Source organism: Tasmannia lanceolata, unplaced genomic scaffold, assembly GCF_043159265.1.
Source record: "Tasmannia lanceolata isolate RefF3 unplaced genomic scaffold, GAP_Taslan_0.1 ptg000020l, whole genome shotgun sequence".
Lineage (NCBI taxonomy): Eukaryota > Viridiplantae > Streptophyta > Magnoliopsida > Canellales > Winteraceae > Tasmannia > Tasmannia lanceolata.
In genome coordinates, this window is record NW_027518697.1 from 10,338,486 (window position 1) to 10,359,320 (window position 20,835).

At 38.6% G+C, this 20,835-nt stretch overlaps 1 protein-coding gene across 1 annotated transcript; it reads left to right on the forward strand.

The window, feature by feature from the left end:
* Window positions 1–1,251: 1,251 nt before the first annotated feature.
* On the forward strand, window positions 1,252–8,122 carry LOC143854542 (small ribosomal subunit protein uS17). Its single transcript, XM_077364563.1, has 6 exons — window positions 1,252–1,367; window positions 2,077–2,117; window positions 2,226–2,326; window positions 7,059–7,203; window positions 7,309–7,398; window positions 7,737–8,122. Exons 1-6 carry the CDS (start codon window positions 1,356–1,358, stop codon window positions 7,828–7,830), a joined length of 483 nt encoding a protein of 160 aa, XP_077220678.1. The 5' UTR covers window positions 1,252–1,355; the 3' UTR covers window positions 7,831–8,122.
* Window positions 8,123–20,835: the final 12,713 nt, after the last annotated feature.

A 20,835-nucleotide genomic window follows, 5' to 3' on the forward strand; every position in this document is an offset into this window, starting at 1 on the left:
GGGAGTTTTTTGCACACTTGGAGCAAATGTTTGATGATCTCTGATTGGTATGAGCGTTTGGTGGAAGAGATACTTGGTGTGTGTCAAGTGTGTTAAGAGGATTGATGTATGGATATATGCACTGGAACTATCTACGAAAGCCATGGTCAATCAAGTAGGAAGGAATGCATATTGCCCCGGAATATAACCAATAATATCCTATCTAAGTAGGAAAGCTCAGGTAAGGTGCGACCTGAGGCACCCTTGAGCTCGACCATCTGATCCACCCATAGGCTCTATGTTGGATCTTCAATGATCCGAAATCACACCAATAAGAGGTCTAATGTCCAATTATATAAATTTTAGGTTGTTGAATATGGATAGTTGCTCATGTGTAATTCCACATTCAAAGATTAAAAAAAAAACCCATTTTATTAAGTAGGGATTAGTTAGGTAATTTTGCCCAAAGTCATTTCACAGCTCACTTTTGCAAGAGAAAAAGAACCAATCAAATCAATTGCACAAATAAGACAAAATCTGCTAAAAAATGTGCTGCCGTGGCTGCTGTCTCCTGCAAAAGTAAGTTACCTTCCCGCGAAATTGCCTAGCAAATAGGATTCACCTATTGGCTTATGCTTGGTCATTAGCGATCCAAAGTAGGGCCTACTAATGTAGAGTTAAGATCATCCATAGGTGGGTCCATGGTTTTAAATTTCGACCAAAATCCGAAATTTCAGTCTGGTCAAGACCGAAATGGAAACGTATTGAAATTGAAATTGCCAAACTGTAAGAGATTTCAGCCAAAATTTCGAGAAAATCTTTTTTTTTTTATAGAATTTCTGTCGAAACTACCCAAGAAAGCCCGAATTTCAGGATTTCGGCCGAAATTTCGGTTTCGGCCAAGGTTTTAAATTTCGGGTTTCTGTCGACCCTGAAACCGAAATTGGGTAAACTTGAAACGTTAAAAAATCTTGAAATTTCGGTCCGAAATCTAAAAAAATCTGGATTTTATTATTTATTTAATATCTTCCCAAAATTTCGTGTACGAGATAAAATATTATTTTATTTGATTCCGTTGGATTTCGTCTGAAAATTTGAAATTTCGGCTGAAATTTTCGTTTCGGAAACCGAAATTTAAAACCTTGGTTTCGGCTAGGCCCGAAATTTATACCGAAACCTAAATTTAAAACCATGGGTGGGTCCCACTACACAGCCTCATTGTATTACAATGAGGTCTCGCCCTACTAAAATATTCATCCATCTCACACTATATATATAGTAGTAGAAAATTAGGGTTTCTCCCCTCTCGCCTCTTGCCTTCCTCTTCCGAGTCTCCCATCTTCTTATCTCCCGAGTTTTTTTTTTTGTTTTCAACCATGGCGGAGCAGGTTAGGTCTCAAATATCTTCTTTCTCATTTCACCTTCAGTAGATTTTCGTTGCTTTTGTATGAATATTTTTAACCTTTTTTTTTTTTTTTTTTTTTTCATTTTGTTTTGAACTTAAATCAGTAGGAATATTGTTGAATCTTGCTAAAATCAGAAAACCCTCTTGTTATTTTGATGAAGGGTTTTAGATTTCTAGCCTTTTTCCCATTCTGTATCCGCGATTCTGTAAAACCCTAACGTTTGAACATGTAAATTAGGTTTTTTTTTTTCCTCAGGATTTTTTGTCCATAGCTCAGCTTTTTTATTCCTTACACGGTTATTTTGACTAAATGTCCTGTTAGGATTGCGAGAAAAACATTTCTGACGGAAAAGTTTTTCTTGAGAATATTTTTTCTTTCTACAATTTAGAGCAGGGAATTGATATAATTATGGTTAATATTGAGGGATATTATCATAAATTGATGGAATATAATCATAAATTGATGGAATGTTTTTCTTGAGAACCCTAGTTTTTTGGTTCAAGTTTTTTTTTTTTTTTTTTTTTTTTTTTTTTTTTTTTTTTTTTGGTGTGTGTGTTAAAAACAAGAAAATTTAGAAATATTTTTCCTTTCCAAACTTTTACAGAAAATTCTTGGATGGTCTTGAGGGAAGACACCAATGGAAATGTTTATATTCATTTTCTTTTATTTATGTGAATTTATTTTAATGCAGACGGAGAAGGCGTTTTTGAAGCAGCCAAAGGTATTTCTAAGGTAAGAAAATTATAAGTGAAAAAAATGGGCTTCTTATTTTCATATAAGAAATGTATTTTTAAAATTTTTCATTTACTATCTAATAATTACTATAATGACTGGCCGCAGCTCGAAAAAGTCTGGAAAGGGGAAGCGGCCTGGGAAGGGTGGAAACAGATTCTTGAAAAGCATTGGATTGGGCTTCAAGACGCCCAGAGACGCAATTGAAGGTTTGATACGCCTTTTTTTTTAATGGCAAAATTGTAATTGAAATAGTGGTATACTATACTACTATGCATTACATATTTATAATTATGTGAATTTTATGCAAAACGTGGTGCATGTGTATTGTGTATAAAAAGGTTTGTTGCTCTTCTTCCATTTACATTGTTAATATGATGAATCAGTCGATGAAAACGTGTTCATTGTGGTTTGATCTTTCTCTTTGTTATTAGATGCTTGATGTCTTGCTGATGAAATGAGGGGAATATTATTTTAAAACGATGTGTGTGAGGATCTTTTTTGGAAATTTTTTTTCCAATTGTTATTATAATGGGCCACTCTATTTTCTTGTAAATGATAAAAGGACAAGGTGCTAGCTATCCATAATATGGGGCTAAAAGGTTGGGAGGACTGACCTTTATTGCCGACATCTGTTTTTTTAAAGCTGCTAAAGAGATGTGTTCTGTCTATTTGTGCAGCGTTGTAAACATTTGACAGAAGCAATAGTATCTATAAGCTTGTAGATAGTTGTAATTAAAGTATTATCTTATGGCTGTTTCTGTTCTTTACTGGGATCCTCAGACTATCTTGAATGGTATTGCCATTTGTTGTGCCTGTTGAGATTCAAAGAACTTGAACTTGGGGTGTGGGTACAGTAAACACTTTGACTTGAGTCTACTGTGATTTGGTTTTGTCCTGAACATGCTGAATTTGTTGAAAACTTGCAATAACTATTTGGTAAATATCAGTAGAGAATGTCTAGGCAGACAGTTACGATGGGATCTATGGTAAAAATCAATTCTACGATCCCACACGGGGACATGTATGTGCAATCGAGACTGTTGATCTTGTAGAACATGATGAAGTGACCTTTATGACCTTGGTTCCTTGCTGAATGGACATCCAATGTGTGAGATAAAGAAATACAAAATCAATGGTTTAGCTTTTCGACGTGGAACCCTAATAGATGCTTGAAAGATAAAGGATGTAGGATCATTCGATGAAGGTGTTTTCGGAAGCATTTGGCCGAACTTGTGTTCGCTGGTTGGACCAACTGATCCGATCACATAGGCATGGCTTAGATGGGACCCATAGTCTCTATGTTAGGAACGAGCCTAAAGGCCACCGCATTCTTAGCATTTTCCATATCAGTTTACAAGAGGTTTAATTTTGCACTGCTTATAACATGTTAATTTTAAAGTATATTAAAATTAAATTGATCCATTGTTTCGAGGCATTTTTTATAATTTTTTTTATTAGGAGGCTGATTTTCTGCTCTAGAAGATGAACTGACAACAAATAGGTGGTTAGAAGGCCGTTGCGATTTTATGGCAAGTGAGGAACTTCCCTCTTTCGCAAGTCAGTCACATGGTAGGTCTGCCCTTTCTCTCTCTTTCTCTTTCTCTTCTCCCACCATCTTCTTTCTTCTCCTCCCTTTTCCCCTCGTCCTCCTTTCTCCTTCATTTTTTCTCATTGCTTCTCCTTCCTTATCTTCTTTCTCATTTTCCTTTTCTTCTCCATTATCTCTTGATCTCTTCTGTCTGTCCTGTCTAGTCCATACCTGTCGGACTGCAATTCTGGACTGCACCTACAGCTGACAGCCCCCCTCCCCACTTCCCCGTACCCTTTCCTTCTCTTTTCTCTTTCCCCTTTGCTTCCTCACCTCCTTCCTGTTGTCGGCCAGCCTATCTCCCCTTCAGGTGCAGTCGGTAGCTTCTTTCCATTTCCGGGTCTTAGATCAAATTGCTGCGGATCTGATTTACTTTTCCTTACCACCTCAATGAGTTACAGCTGTTGTTTTCCCATCTTTTGCAGTTGTATTTTTTATACATATTTCAATAGCTAGTCTTATTTTCTCCTCTCTTCAGTCCACTTGTTGTTCTACCGGATTCTTTCTCACATCTCCGTGACTCTACTGCCTTGTTTTCCCTGCTGATATTCCTGCATCTCCACCCATTTCCCCACTTTCTGTGGCTGATACAGTTCTTGGACAGATCATGGCTGCCACTATCTCTCCTCTTCTTGTGTCTCCTATATTGCGGGATTTGAGGCCCGTCCTATTTCCTTTCAGCTGCCTTGTTGACTATATTTTGCGGCCTTCACCCCTCTCATCAGCCATCCTTTTACCCATATTTTGTCTTGAGATTACCCTATCATAACTAGGTGATTCTGGGCCCTGCTGTTTATCATTTTCTTTATTTTCAGATTGTACAAAGACATTTGAAACTTTGCTGCCCTTATTTATAGAGCTGCTATCTTTTGATGTGAGCTTATTGCTGCATGCTAAGTTTTTTTATGAATTATCTGTGAAGCAAATTGTCAAGGCTTTGTTCTTCAACCTGAGGTTGGATTCAATCCCAGCTTACGTACGAAAAAAAGCTGACATGCAATTGAAAAGCTTAGTAAGATGTTATTAATTTCTGAATGGTTATTCTGATTTGGATTTTTAGCGCTGACTTTGTTGAAAGTTTAGATGCTTCATGGTCCTAAAGTTCTCCGAAAAACCCACAAGCCTTAGGTTTGCACCAAAACTTTTCAAGCATATAATTTAGTTGTTGGATAGTATTTCTTGTAGAATACATGAAGAAGGGGAAAGGGACCTTATTATGGCATCATGCTGTGAAGAATGCTTCAAAACCACCCTTTTAAAGCAATGAACTATGTCGTTATAAGGAAATGTGATGCAACTAACTTTTTCAATGAAAGGATGTAATTAAAGAAACTGCTCTCGAGAGTTGTTCTGTTTTTCTGATGTTCTACTCTATTGCATTTGCCCTCGTCTTATTGTTTTGTATTTTAATTCCAAATCGGTAGGTAACAGTTGTGTTTGATATTAGCTTAGAAGGATGCACTGTATTAACCACTTTGTTTTTTGATGTTCCTTTAGGATGCCTTATGCAATGTGAATGGCTGCTAGACTTTTTTAAACCCCATTTTTTTTTAGAAAGAGTCTCCATGTGACTTCGGATTCAGAAGTCCTAGGTTCATTCTGCCTTTTAAAATATACCAATCATCGTGGTTTAATGTTCAATAATTACTTTCTTCAAAATGGTATTATGTATGATTTACCCATGTTACATCTTGGTATCATAGTAGATTAGAGATTGATTAGATCTGAATTTAGGGCCCGTTTGGATACCCCTTGGATTTGGATTTGGAAGTGAATTTGGATTTCAAAATCCATGGATTTGAAATCCGGAATTTTAAAATTCAAAAATTTATAAATAGTGCCGGTTTCTAGGTCAATGCTTCTATTTTCCAACGTTAGGAAAAAAGCTGTCCTACCTCAGGCAATTTTTGTATCATCTATTTTCTCTCTTTCTTTGGCTCTCCTACCCATAAAGAAGTATTTTTGTTGCCTGCTACCTTTGCAAGAGATAAAAGGATCTCATTGTTTTTGCCAATGGCAGACACAAATTTTAGGTTGGGTTGAAATTTTCCTGTAGCATAGTGAAATTTTATTTTGTGCCGATGGCTCTTACTTATCATTCATGGGGGTTACTGGTTTACTAAGCCAGCTTATACTTTAGTTGGAGAGTATTTTTTAATATTTCTTGCACACTGTTCGAAATGACATTATGTATGATTTACTTGCATTTTTTTTAATGGTTTGATTTACCTGTGTTTTGTACTAGTAAGTGGGAACATAGTGGATCGGAGATTGATGGTTTACGGGATCTATGTGTCTATTCTTCCAACATTAGGATAAAAGCTGCCCTACCATAGTTAATGTTGGTATTATCGATTTGCTCTCTTTATCGAGTTCTCCTACCTGTTGTGAAGTAATTTCTATTGCTTGCTGCCTTTGCTAGAGATAAAAGGTTCTATTCTTTTCACTAAATGGCGGATGCAGAAATTTTTAACTTGGAGGGAAAGGTTCCTGTAGATTTGAAGTTCCTGCATTTGTTCTTGTATCATTTGAATTTTGAAGTTCCTTCTTTTGTGCTCTTATATTATTTGAAGTTCCAGCTTTTGTTTTTACTTTGCCTAAAGAGCTCTTATCATTCATAAGGGTTACGGGCTTCCTTCTCAAGCATATACTTTAGTTGTTGGAGAATATTTCTTGCAGCAAGAAGAAAGAAAAAAAAGGACTTAGGGGAAGAATGCACCAAAGCCACCCTTGTAAAGCAGTGTGGTAGATCATTTTCAGAGGCTGCAATTCAAGAAAAAAAGCTTACAACCAAATTCTTCAATAGTGCTCTGTTTTCCTAGTGTTTTCATAGTGTTCCACCATTTTGTCATTTACCTTTTATATGTTGTATTATGTTAATTTTTTTTTCTCCAAATTGGTACGTAACAGTTGTGTAGACCTGATTGATGAGTATTTGTTAGTGTAGACAGAAGCACCGTGTTTAACTACTTTGTTTTTTGTTCCAAATGCTGCTGCATCATTGGGTCATTTCTATGCATCACAAATGTAGGTCTGATTGTGTTGTTACCCTTTTACTTTTTGTTTGTTCCTTGTGATTGTATCGTCTCTAGGCCGATGATTACCTTATCAAAGAAAGAAGCATTGACATGCTCAGATAAGCAACCTTGGGGTTCCTTTTAGATGCTTCCTGAAATGATAATAGAAGCTATGCTTCTTTAAACCCATATATTTTTAGAAATAGTGTGCAGATAATATTCAAAAGTCCCAAGGTCATTGATCTATATAATACTGGCACAGAACTGTGATATGAATTATTCTTTATAGATGCTGCCAAATGTGTTGTAATAGTGTCTCTCTTTGGTTTGCAGGAACATACATTGATAAGAAATGCCCCTTTACTGGCAACGTTTCCATTAGAGGCCGTATTCTTTCAGGCACCTGCCACAGTGCGAAGATGATGAGAACTATCATCGTCCGACGGAACTATCTTCACTATGTAAAGAAATACCAGAGGCAAGCTAAATACAAACTCCATTTCCACCTTATATCTCCAGTTATTATAGATTCAATGCTTGCTTTTAAAAGAGGTGAAAAAAAATCTGCTGTTTTATCTTTCAGATATGAAAAAAGGCACTCGAACATTCCAGCACATGTATCCCCATGCTTTCGTGTGAAGGAGGGCGATCATGTTACCATTGGGCAGTGCAGGTAAATCCCAAATGGTGCATCCTTTCATTCATTAGGCCATGTTTGGCAGCTACGAAAGTTTTGTCCATGGAATATTGGTTTATCCAGTAGTGGGAGGGGGACAAGGAGGGTGTGAGAGGAAGGGAATTGAGAGGACATGAGTGAGAAGAGGGTGAGCCCTCTTCCTCTCCCACTCTCCTTACTCTTCTATCAACACTTGGTAAGCTAATGTTCCATGAAAAAAAATTCACAGTTGCCAAACATTATTTTCACTTTTTCACATGCCCCACAGTTGAGGCAAATCATATAAAGCACATTTAAAGGCGACGAGATTTTATATTTATGTTTCATCTGTTCAGGCCATTGTCCAAGACTGTAAGGTTCAATGTGGTGAAAGTTATCCCGGCTGGATCCTCTGGTGGTGGTGGGAAGAAGGCATTTGCAGCAATTTAAGGTCAGTTTCTTCTCCAAATACAACTAGGTGCAATGGATTTTTGTTATGCTTTCTCATTTGTAGGCAAATCATGAGAATTTGGTCATTTGAATGGTTGAAGGGAGAGTTTATGAACTACTTTTCTGCAATGTGGTTTAGTTTATTTGAAGTTTTATTCCAAATGTTGGAAACTTAGTCATCTAGACAGCCGTGGCAATTATGTATGACCTATTTTTATCATGTGGTTTTGAAGAGTGTTCACTTGACTTTTTAATTCAGTAAAGCCTCTCAGAGGCAGTTTTTTTGCTAGTATCATGGAAAAGTTGCATTGATCAGTTTCTAACCATTTGATGAATGGGTTGCTCTCTACTTAATGTGAGTTGATAACCATGTTTTGGGCCTCTAGTTTTTTATACTTAGGATTCTATGATTGGTCCTGGAATCACTTGTAGGGGATGGGTTATCTGCGCCTTTTGTTTTGATATTGGCTGTTTTGATATTGGCACACCTTACGTTTCTTTTTTTTGTAACTGTAAGGGGCCGTTTGGATACGCGGATTTTAGAATCCAGGTTTTTAGTTTGAAAACAGTGTAAAAGAGGGTTCATGATCAAGCTGTTGTATGCTGTCCTGACAGCGTTTCTTGGATTTTGAGTGAGAAATTCAGGTTTTAAAAATCTCTATTGCACCCTGCTATTTCTAAAATCTAGAAATATGGGAGGATCTGCTACTCTCTTGCTGTCGGAAAGAAGGGCGAGTAAGTAAAAAACGACAGCTGGTCCTCTTCTTCTCTTGTCTCATAGATACAATTTAGAAGAAATCCCAGATTCTAAAATCCCCGTATCCAAACGGCCTAATAATCTACATTAAAATTGTTTAGAATCGCCAAATTTAAAGCAAGGAATTTCTGATAAACGAGATATCATATGCTGCAAGTCCGTGTAGCCCAGTATTTTTCAAAAAGTACTTTACGGCTTACACCATAGGTTGATCCAAATTGGCCACAACATAAATAGGTTGTGCCCTGATAGTAATTTCCTTACGATGATCTCAACCCAGATCATCCCTCCGCTCTCGAGGCTTCCATAATATGCGGATCCTGTAAAGATCGGAGGGCTAGGATCATGAATCAAATTGTTCTCAATGGAATTTCGATGTATGGATCTGTAAAGATCAGAGGGCTAGGATCATGAATCAAATTGTTCTCAATGGAATTTCGTTGCATGGATCAACTGAGTTGATCATGTTCCTAATGAAGGAATGAGGGCGAAAATAGCGCTAAATAGTGGAAAGCAAAAATTTTCCCGAGAAAACATTTCCCTCCGAAATATCTTTCTAGCAATGCAAGATTATGACAATGCTTCTTTCTTTGTAGCATTTTCCTTCCTCGATCAGTTGAAATGCTTGCTAAGCAGAAGCCTGAGCCCTTGATATTTGATCTAGAACATGCTCGGCAAGGTCTTCTCCATGTCGTACATGAAACAAAGGATCTAGAACATTAGGAATGACATATCGTCTAATTGTCTAGGCGGTAATGATAGTATCTTGTACGTGAACCGGAGACAAAGACGGGCTGTCAAGACCGTAGAGGAGGTAGGATGGGCAGATGAAACAAAGGATCTAGACCAATAAGAATGAGACAAGCTACTGTCTCGCTGATACAGCATGGACGCTGGTTCGTGGGTATTTCGGCGGGGATCGACGATGGCCGGGGGACGACTGGTCGAAAGTGCTCGGAGCCGTGTGGTCGCTCTCATACCATATTAAAAATCAAAAGATTTCATTAATCTGAGATTATTTTTATTAGTCTGTAATGAGTGCTTGATTAGAGCAATTACAAATAAGCATATAGAAAGAGATAAAGATAAGATTAGGAAAAGTTAAACCTAATCCAAACTACTTTGTCTAATCTAGCTAATCTAAACAAATTACCAGATGATGCAACAATCAGATTTTGCCTTATATGATCTCACATATCTTAACAGAATTCCCCACCGTTTTACCTTTTAACCATCTCTCTCTCTCTCTCTCTCACGACTTTCTCTCTCACATTGTTTGGACAACAACTGAATGTTTTAGGTCTTTGAACAGGTAGGGCTCACTAGGGGTGGACATGGGTCAGGTCGGTTCGGTTCTGCCCCAAACCCAGAACCGAACCGATCCCTGTCTTCCCGGAACCGAACTTGATCGGTTCAGTTCTGGGTTTACCCTTTTTTTTTCAGGACCTAAATCAGCAGGGCTCACATTCGATTCTCAAAATCCAAAACAAACAGGGCCCAAGTAATCACAGATTCACAGGCAAGAAAGAAAGAGAAAAAAACAGAGCAAGTAATCACCCCCTTGATGTTTTTCGTGAGAAAAAAGCCATACCTTGGAAAGAAAGAGAAAAAACAATTGGTGTTCTTGTTCTTCTTCTCCTTAATGAGTTCATGGTAGAGAGATGGGAAGGGAGATGAGCAAAGAGAGAGAGAAAGAGAGATCTAAGGTTTTCTTTTTTTCTATCTTTTAGCTATTAGCACTAACACTTTAGCAGACAAAGAGAGATTTAGGGTTTCGACTTTTCTCCCCTTAAAACTCGTTATAACGTAAGTTGTAAGTAACTTGAGAATTAAAAGGGGTGTGATTTGATCTCACTCAAAAGACAAAACGTTAAGGGGGTGATTTTATCCATCAGGGAGGGAACGTCACTGCCCTTTTATACTTGTTGCTAAATCATAAATGTTAAGTATTTAAAACTTAGAGAACTGTGAAACGGTTCGGTTCGGTTCGGTTCTGGGTACCAGTACCCCCAAACCAAACCCAGAACCAAACCACCAAATTCTAGACCCGAACTGAACCAATAGGCCGGTTCGGTTCGGTTCGGTTCTTCAGGTTAGAACCGACCCATGTCCACCCCTAGGCCTCACTGTATTTTAAAAAATGGTTATTATTATTATTATATATATATATATATATATATATATATACATACTAGTGGGGCACCCCGCGCGATGCGCGGGTGAGAAAAAAACCATAACAATAAAGATACAATTGTTATTGTAAAAAAGAAAGAAATAGAACTCTTGAATTTTGGAGGAAATGGAGACTGTAATAGTCAAATAGGGGTATTTTTTTTCCTTGTAAAAAACTTAAAATTTTCATATCATAGGAAGAAACTGAGTGGGGAGGAATATTATAGAATTAAAAAGAAGAGATTGTGAAATAACTAATCAATTTCAGCATTTAAATCTAGAGATAGAACTGATTTTTTTGGGGCACAACTTATTTACATTGTGGCCCACCAAATGGACTATTTGGATCATCCTATGTTCTAAGCGACAGTATTTGTTTTTTTTAAAAAGGGGGCTTACAACATATAAAATCTCATGGTCTAAGCCACAATATTTTTTTAAATACACCGGACTATATGAGCTTACAACATATAAAATCTCATGGGAAGATTCTACATGGTGCATGCCCTTATGATCCAATTTTTTTGAAGAAAATGTTGTTCGGCCCACACTATAAGATTATCCAAACTGTCCATATGATGGACCACAATGTAAGTAGGTTGTGCCTAATAAACATTTCCAGATGATCCTAACCCTCCGTTCAATGTAGGTTTCATAATATGCAGTTCCCCCATAGATCGTAGAGCTAGGATCATTGTACGGAAATTATGAGGGGATACCTTTAAAAGAGTGTAAATATCAAACCGTAAGGGTGTTGAATTTAATGTAGATGTTAAAAAAGTACTCACCTGACCTTACTATAGAATGTTGCAAATTGGTCATTGACAAACAGTTCATTTGATGGGCCAGAACGTCAATTGCATATGCACAAAAAAATCATTTCAATAGGATGATCCGAGCCCTTCGATCTATAGAGGAACCGCATATTATAGAAACCTCTATAGATCAGAGCGTTGGGGAAGCAATCTATTTACGTCTTGGCCTATGAAGTGGATGGTTTGAATCATCCCATGGTGTAGGGCTGCACACGGTTCGGTTCGGTTCGGTTTAGGGGGATTTCTGGAACCGAACCGATGCCATCGGTTTGGAAGAATTCCAAACCGTAACCGAACCGTTTGGGGGATAGAACCGAACCGAACCAAACCGGTTTTGACCGGATCGGTTCGGTTCGGTTCACGGTTTATCCGAATCCAAAACACAAGGCAAAAACGGCTGCAAATGTGACAAATCAAAATCAAAATCTTCTTGGAAACCAAACAATTTATGAACAGTGTAAATGTAAAGGGCTGCAATGCATAGTTTTCAGCGTGAAATTCATGATATTTTATATTTTTCGCCCGTTTATTTAGTTGGGACACCCATTTGGTCCTCTTTCCAGTCATAGATATTAGATGTACTAGATTTGGGTGTGCCAAGTAAAGAAAAGGGGCTGATATATATGATTAAATAAATAAAACAAAAATGGCAAAAATGCCATCGGTTCGGTTCGGTTTTTCCGGTTCAAAAATTTTCTAAACCGTGACCGAACCGATCCAATCGGTTTATGAATAACGGAAACTGCGACCGAACCAATGGCACTAAAAACCGAACCGAACCAAACCGAAATGCCCGGTTCGGTTCGGTTCGGTTTATCGGTTTAGACGGTTAAATGTGCAGCCCTACCATGGTGTGGAGAGTATTGCACTTTCTATAGCGCGTTGGACTTGGAATGATCCTATGGAAATGATTTTGGGTCCACAAGCTATTTACGTTTCGGCCCATCAAGTGGACAGTCTGGATCGTGGTGTGGCCAGTATAGCATTTTTTGTTTAAATACGGGATGAAAACTCCATTTTCATCGTATCTGGATTTCTATTTAAGACACGTCATTTTCAATCTCACAGAGCTCGTAAAGTCATTATAAAAGTTCATCTCATATAATAGCTTTATAACAGCTGGCAACAAAAAGAGCGCATTTATTACATACGGTGGAAGCAAGAAAGAGAGACGCGTATGAGAGGTTCCAATTAAAAGAGAGTGCAACGGTCCCTTTTGATGCGAACGTACACGCGTCGTGCTAATGGTTTTTTCAAAAAAGTAAATAAAAATTCCGAATTTCCGTACACTAGAACACACACTAGTAAAAATGGTTATAAAAGGATGCCTTAATATTGTTCTTTAAAAAAAGAAGAAGAAGAAATGCATTGATTATAATTATTTCAATGAGGAAGAATATAATGGAAGGAAGTTTTTATTCAAAGAGGTTAAAAGGGGGCAAGGCGCATGATTATAGCATAACGAAGCCTCTAAAATGGTAGTCCAAAGTAATAAAATGACAAAAGATGGGAAGAGAAAATGTGACTAAACTGCTGAAAGCAAAAATAGATTGATGTCCCGAAATTTAGGTCGAAATTCTGTAGAAGCGCTCGAAATGTCGTTCTTTTGGGCCGAAATTTCAGCTGAAATTCTGTAAAGGAATAAAAAATTAATATCTTATAAAAAATTTGGCCGAAATTTCTGAAAATTCGACCAAAATTTTTTAAATTTTGATAATTTCGGTTTCGGTCCAGACCGAGATTTCAAACCATCCGAAATTTTGGATTTCGGCTGAAATTTAAAACCATGCTTAGGATCATCGAACTGAGATGGTTTTTCGGTGATAAGCCTATTTTCACCGGGGCCCAACATATGATTGGAAGTGGGCCCCACAGAGAGCATAATAATAACGTGTGAGATATGTCGGGGGGGGGGGGGGAGAGAGAGAGCAGCCAACATTTGGCATTTGCTAGAGTCCAACGCTGAAGGCATTTCGCGGATGGTCTGTTGCATCTGGCAGCAGCCACGTTGTGAATGAAGAGAAAATCTGCAACAGAACATCCGTGAAATACCTTCTACGATGGATGCTAGCAAATCGCTAAACATTTAATTCAGATAGGTTTTATGTGGTCTCTTCACGTAGCTCCAACGGACGATGACTTTAAATTTGAGAAGGACAAAATTGCACTTTATTTAAAGAATGTTGGGGTGGCCTTATGATCTTTTCACACCCGTTGATTTCTAGAGTTTTTACATGGTGTAAGCAGTAAGCCCGTCAAGTCCGGTACTTTTCACTGTATGACCCACACCATAGGATGATCCAAGCCATCCATTTGATGGGCCACAACATAAATAGTTTGTGCCCCAAAAATCATTTACATAGGATGATCCTAGCCTTCCAATCTATAGAGGAACCGCATATTAATGGAAAATGACAGCCCATTTTTTTTACCTGACCCAAACCCGACCAACTTATTTTTTTTCTCAAAATCCAAAACAAGTAGGGGCTAAGTATGCAACTAGTTAAGCTATCGATTTTACTTTAGAAACTAGTCTTAGATGATTTAAAGGCTTTTGCAAGGCCACAAAAAAGGTAAGTTTCTAACATAACTTCTATTAGATACTATATAAACTGTATTTGGTTGGACGGAAATTTCTATTACAATTTGTGTGAATCGAATACAAATAGTTTATAAAGTATCTTCTTCTTTTTTTAACTCACCAAAAAAAAAGATACTTTATAAACTATTTGTATTCGATTCACACAAATTGTAATAGAAATTTCCGTCCAACCAAATACAATGAGTAAAATATATACACTATCGATCATATTACAGAAGATTTCATCTCTTCAATGTTTTTTAAGCCCTTTTATTTCACTGTTTTACTAAAGAGAGTGAGAGAGAGAGAGAGATTATTATGCAAACCTCCAAGAGTAGCATAATTACAGGCTAGTTTTCATGCAAACCTACTGTAGCGTTGATTATTTATTGATTAACTGCCTCTTCACAAAACAACCATCGAACGATTCGGAAGATTTCGGTCGCATGGCCTGCTTGCATGAGCGCCCCACCTATAAACATAGCAGAATTCCTAGTTATAACAACAAAATGACAATCTTCTACTTGTTATTATTTCAGGTTCGAATTCGAAAGGTCCGGGCCCCGAAGGAATCCACTCTGGAATGGAGAGTCTAGATTGATCAAATGGAGTATCTGCGTCCAAATTTGCGAAATTTCTCCGAGGAAGGTGTCGTCTTATCTCGAACAATAAGGACAAGAGAGGGCAAACACAAGGAGCATATACAATTGCGATCCATCCTCCCAATCTTCCATAGAGAGCGATCGACATTAGAGAAGATAAGGCAAGAGTGGTGAAGAGAAGGCCCACACGACCCGCGAAACGAACGGCCCAGATTAAACGAGGGAAAGACAAGGAAGCAGTGAAAGCACACAGGGAGATGAGGATGGCGAGAATGGAGAGATTCATCAGTAATGGATGCTCTATAGTGTCGTGTTGTTGGATGGGTGAAAGTAAGGTTGTTGCAAAGGAGAGGGTAAAAGCAAACATGGCTTCTGCCATTCTTTCAACTCCATAGTTGCTCTTCTTCACACCCATTCTCTTTTTCTTTTTTTCCCTTGTTGTGAGACGAACCCAGCCTTTGATTTATATATAAATTTGTAGGTCTAGTTTCTACGAAGTTTCATATAATCATGTGTATATATAAGTGTTATGACTTTGGGCCAGGTCGGCAGACACAAATTTAGGAAGTAAGCTGGCTAGTTGACGAGTAGACGATTCAGTCTTGATGAACGGAAATTAACAACGATGATCCCGTGCACATGCAAGTTGGTGATAGAGACTGTCCTGATGGGCCTAAGGGTGTTACTCTGGATGTTTCCCATGATCCAATGTACATGTAGGTTGGTGATAGACTGTCCTGATGATGGGCCTAAGGGTGTTACTATGGATGATCGATTGCAGGGGATTTTTGTTGAGCTTTTACCATAAAATGGGGCCAGGTTCGGGTTGATTTCAATTCATTTTTTTTTATAGCAAAAGCTCAACCCGACCCTACCCAATTTGCACCTTTAGATAGGCCATCATAGGTGACTTTGTGGGTCTAAGTTAGATGTCTCATTGGCAAGTTTAAGGTTAATCTTTATTTGATGTTTTCGCCTTGCTGAATCAATGGTCTAGATATCATTTAAAAGCTACAGAGCATTAAATGGAGTTGGATGAAGTTCAACCAGTTATGGTACCCTTCCACCATATTTTTGCAAGGGCACGCTTCACTCTAGCATTCCTCATAAAATTATTAGAAAAGAATAGCTGGGTGTGGGGTGTGAATGCCATTCAAAAGAAAAGAAATATGTCAAACTTGCTGACCATCCGTACTATATTAACAAATTCTTCCATACTAGCTTCTACTTAAATCCCATTTATATCCTACGTTATCCTTACATTATTTTCCATTGGAATTCCCCATTTCAGTTCAGGGTATTCTGGGTATTTGACCGAAGCATTACCCTTGGACAAAATTGAGAGCCAACAGAGGATGTCACATCGTCCAACTTTCTCGCTACTTTCTCTCTCTTGATTCTTCCCACGAAAAACACGATAACGCTTGCCCCTATTTCTTCGCCGACTATCCCCATCACACTTCTGACTTCTCTTCTTAGGTTTCTTTGTTTTAGATTTTTAGAACCAATAAGCTTTTGGTTCTGTTTTTGTTTAAAGACAACTACGCATGGGTGACCTACATATTGGTAGGGGTGCAACTCAGCTCGGGTGGGGTCGGGTTGAGGCCAATCCGAACCCGAACGCAACCCTAGTTCCAACAAGAACCCGACTTCAACACGACCCAACCCGAGATTTTTAGCTTAAAAATTAAAAATTTTTATTTAAAAAGTCAGGTTCGGGTTGAGCCCGCCCAAGTTGCACCCCTGCACAATGTTCTTTTTTGTGCTGAGCTCTTTAATAGCATCTTCAATGGCTTACTACTTTTTTTTTTAATGAAGCATGGTAGTTATTGACCATGGAAATGAGCAACGAGAAAATTCACTTAACAATATTCTTTGTTGCCACATGAAATTAGGAAATGATAATCATCACTATGTAATGCATCATAGTATACGAAGTGCGGGAGCCATTTGTAGCAAATTATAAACATAGTATACGAAGTGTGGGAGCCATTTAAAGCAAGTGCCTTTTTACTTGTTATCATGCATTAATAATGGATGAAAAGTCAAACATGATGGTGATGTGCAGCCAATGAGGGAGCCCTTTCACCTCTTTTTTGCGAGGGCTCCCTTACCATAAAGAAAAAATGGATTTGCTAGGCTGTTGCATGTGAGAGTTGCCACATAGGCTCACTTTTCAACAGATTTTGTCTTATTCATTTAATTAATCTGAGGTGGCTGCTCTCTCATGCAACAGCTGGCCCAGGAAATGCCTACTGCCATGTTATCTGTCAAATCCCGAAAAAAAGAAAAAATGACAATGCGAGGATTGGGAGGGAATTGAAGATGTCGTCATTGGGTGGATTTTGTAAAATCGAGAGAAGGGGATTCTGTCAAAAATAATAATAATAATGACAAAAATGAAAATGTCAGCCAATGGGAGAGCCCTTTCACCTCTTTTTTGCAAGGGCTCCCTTCAGTCTAGAATTCCTCTTTTTACGAATGTTGATGTCATTCTGTGTCAGCTTATTTATCAGGGTACAGGCCGACATACCATTAGCCCTAGGGGTGTCAACGGATCTACTTTGGGTCGGATCCACCTATGTCACAGTCACGATCCATTCAAATTCCTTATCGGTCGGGTCAGTTGGATTGTTCTTCAGATCCTACTTTCCACGTCATGATCAGGATCCATTTTAATTCGAACCGTCCATCGGAGGGTCCTATTATGTCCCACTAAGCTAAGTAAACAATTTTTTTTTTTTAAAAAGAGATAGAATGGCAGTTCACTATTGGTGTGTCTCTATGCGTTTTCTTCAACTAAATTAAAAATTTATCTATGTTTAATCTATGTGTATAATAATGCTTGTAAACAATAAAATTAATCAAAATTACATACACAAATATAATGTATAACTATTATCAAAGAATATGATGCATAAAGAACAAAACCCCTCTCTCTTTTCCTTCGTGAAAGTATGAAATGAACGACTGAAATGAGTGAAATCGCATTCCCATCCGATTCATTAAGTGATAAGAGAGGTTTTGACCAAAATACCCTTCATAGAACGGTTAGCATTAACAAAATGTGGTGGGTATTTTTGTAAATCGTTTCGGATCGTGACTATCCAATGGGCATCTGTGTCGTGCCTATACAAAATCCAAAAATTTTCGGATCCCAAATTTGATGATCCGAAATATGCCCATGGATCCGATTCATATGTTTAGATCCCATTCATTAACGTTCGGATTCAGACGATCCATCGGACCGTCTGGATCCATTGACACCCCTAATTAGCCCTTCTTCTTCTTCTTCTTCTTCTTCTTTCTTTTTGCGCCGTTTTCAAAGACTTTCTGTGTATAGAGTTTGGGGGTTTGTGAAGGCATTTCGTGGATGATCTATTGCATCTTAATTCTTAAAGCATCCACCTCGTGAATGAAGACAGAATCTGCTGAAAAGTGAGCCTTTGTGGCTGCTGTCAGATGCAACAGACCATCTGTGAAAAGCCTTCTACGATGGACTAGCAATTTCCTAAATTTTATATGTTGTGGACACCTAAAGTCCATTACTTTTCAAAGGGATTTGCTAGGGACCATTGCTGAAGGCATTTCACGACTTGGTGAGTGTGAGTTCATCTTAGCACACAACAGGCCGTCAAGAATGCAGTTAGCGATCATCGATGAACTGACTCGGGTTACCAGTTCTTGCTCCACCTTTTCAGCTTAGTCACTCTCTCATCGTTCTTGAGAGCGGATGTCAGGATTGAACAAGAAGAGTGGCAACCAATGAGGGATGGTCATAATAAAGTTTACAAGTCGTTTTCAGATGTAATTGAAAGCAAAGAGGGAAGATTTTGTGAGACTCTACTTGGTAAACGGGTCGATTATTCGGGGCGTTCCGTCATTGTCGTGGGCCCTTCGCTTTCATTACATCAATGTGGATTACTTTTACCAATCACAATTAGTCGCTCGAGATTACTCATCTATAGGGCACTAGTAGTTACTGGTAAGGAAAGAATCACAGCCCTGCCCTTACTATAAAGAAATAAAGCCTATAGAGAGAGGGAGAAGGAAGGTAGTTCATTCAATGCTTAGTCTTCCTTTCCCCGCAAACCCCCAACAAAAGGCCTCAAACCATAAGAAACTACGCCAATTGCTCTAAAATGCTACCCATGAACTCCAGTTGCTCCTCCTCGTCAAGGGAAATGAAGAGTTCGGCGCCCTTGTAATTTTTGTGAAGGTAGGCATAGGCCTTAATCCGCTCCGTGTGTGTGAAACCAGCCATGCTCATCACGACGGCTTTCAGGTCAGTGAGGCTGTGCACCTCAGCAGTCGACGCGATGGCCTAATCACTGATCTCTGATGAAAGCAGTGCACCATTGGCTCGCCTCCTCTTTCCGCTACTACCTTGAGTTGTGACTTTCAGGGGCGATGAGTCACTGAAGCCCATGCTGGTGTCTCTGACTGGAGATGAATGGCGTGATCTGGAAGCACGAGGAGTAAAGGGAGGAGTAGGAGCAGGGGTCAAACCGTCGAACAACCCTACTGCCTAGCTCAATTGTACCCGCCCCCATCCTGTTGTTGAGAGTCACCGCCAACTCTAACACGTGCCGGAGGGGCCGGGCCGGTGCGGGCCCACACATGGGTAAATCCTAGTTTAACTAGGACTTCAGATGATTAGGTAGTTAATTAGGAGTTTATTTTCTAAATTGACAAAAAGTAAAATCGTATGTGTATGTGTTTGAGTTTGAGTAGGAGTTGTGATGGTTAGAGTTCTAATTGAATTAGGATTCTGACGGTTGGGTAATTGAGTTAGTTTTAGGCTTGTTTGAGTTAAAGTAGGAGATTAACTCCTAGTTGAAGTTTCATTGGTCTCTTAGAAGTTGAGATAAAGTAGGATGTTAATTTGTATTAGGGTAAGATTCTAATGTGTTTAGTTTATATAAGATGTAGTGCAAAACGTGAGTGCACACAATCAGAGAAAATTCATACACGTTAACAGAGAGGAAAATAAAGTGGGTTTTTGTTACTGTGTGTAAACGAGAGTTGGTGTGTAGCGTGCCGTCGAATAAAATATCCGTTCAGAAAATTCTCTCTCCTTTGGTTTGTGTATGTGGGTTTGCTTCTTGCTGTGTTGTCTTTGTGAACAAGTGTATCAAAGCCGTGGGGTGCTTTGATCTTTGTTTTCTACACATGTGTCTCCTGGGAAGGGGCATGTCTGTCCCTAGCGAACTCCCCAATCGCACAATCTTCTCCGAACACTACTTTCATCACCTCGTATAGCTCGTAACAGTTATTAAAGAAACGAAGATGTTTAGGATTTCTCTAAAAAAACAGAAATGAGGCATTATAAGGATTGTGAGAAAATTGTAATAAAAAGAATGAAGGAATTGTGAGGATTGGAAATTCCAGCCGAGTAGTCATTCTTTACTTGATCTTCAACGCAGACTTTTTTCAGCTGTGATTCCCAGCCAAAACCGCTCAAATTGACAATAGTGTTCAGAATCTTATAGTTAGCTTTCATCATCTTCATACGGCTCTTGACAGGGTCTTTTGTGATCTGCATATTCAGGACGATGCTAAGCTACTACGCCACGGTAATGTACGCAACTTTTCTGAAACCGTTAGGGGCCTTGGTGCCCTCGACAACCTGATGCATTAGGGCTGTTGTGAGAAGCCTACCAATCTCATCATACCAAAAGTTATTTCACTTCATCTCTACTGAAGTTAATACCGTCGTATCTGCAACATTATGGATTTGTTGAACTTGTGAAACATAGAATAAAAAATATCCAAATAATGAGTCATAACAACATATCATCAAACAGGGTATCATGAAACAGAGTAACGAAAGTGAAGTTAAAAATGTTAACACAACCCAACAACATAGTAGTGGAACAACATATCATCCTAACGACGACGACGACATGCCTGGAAATCATTCCACATATGATTCATAATTCATGTTCAAAGTATACTATCCTCTCTCACATCTACAGCCTTAGAAATAGCAAGCAAAGGAAGTGGTGGCTCAACCTCCTCCGCTGGAGTTAGCCCCGACTCATTGTTAACAATCAGAATGTATGTATCGTTTGGCAT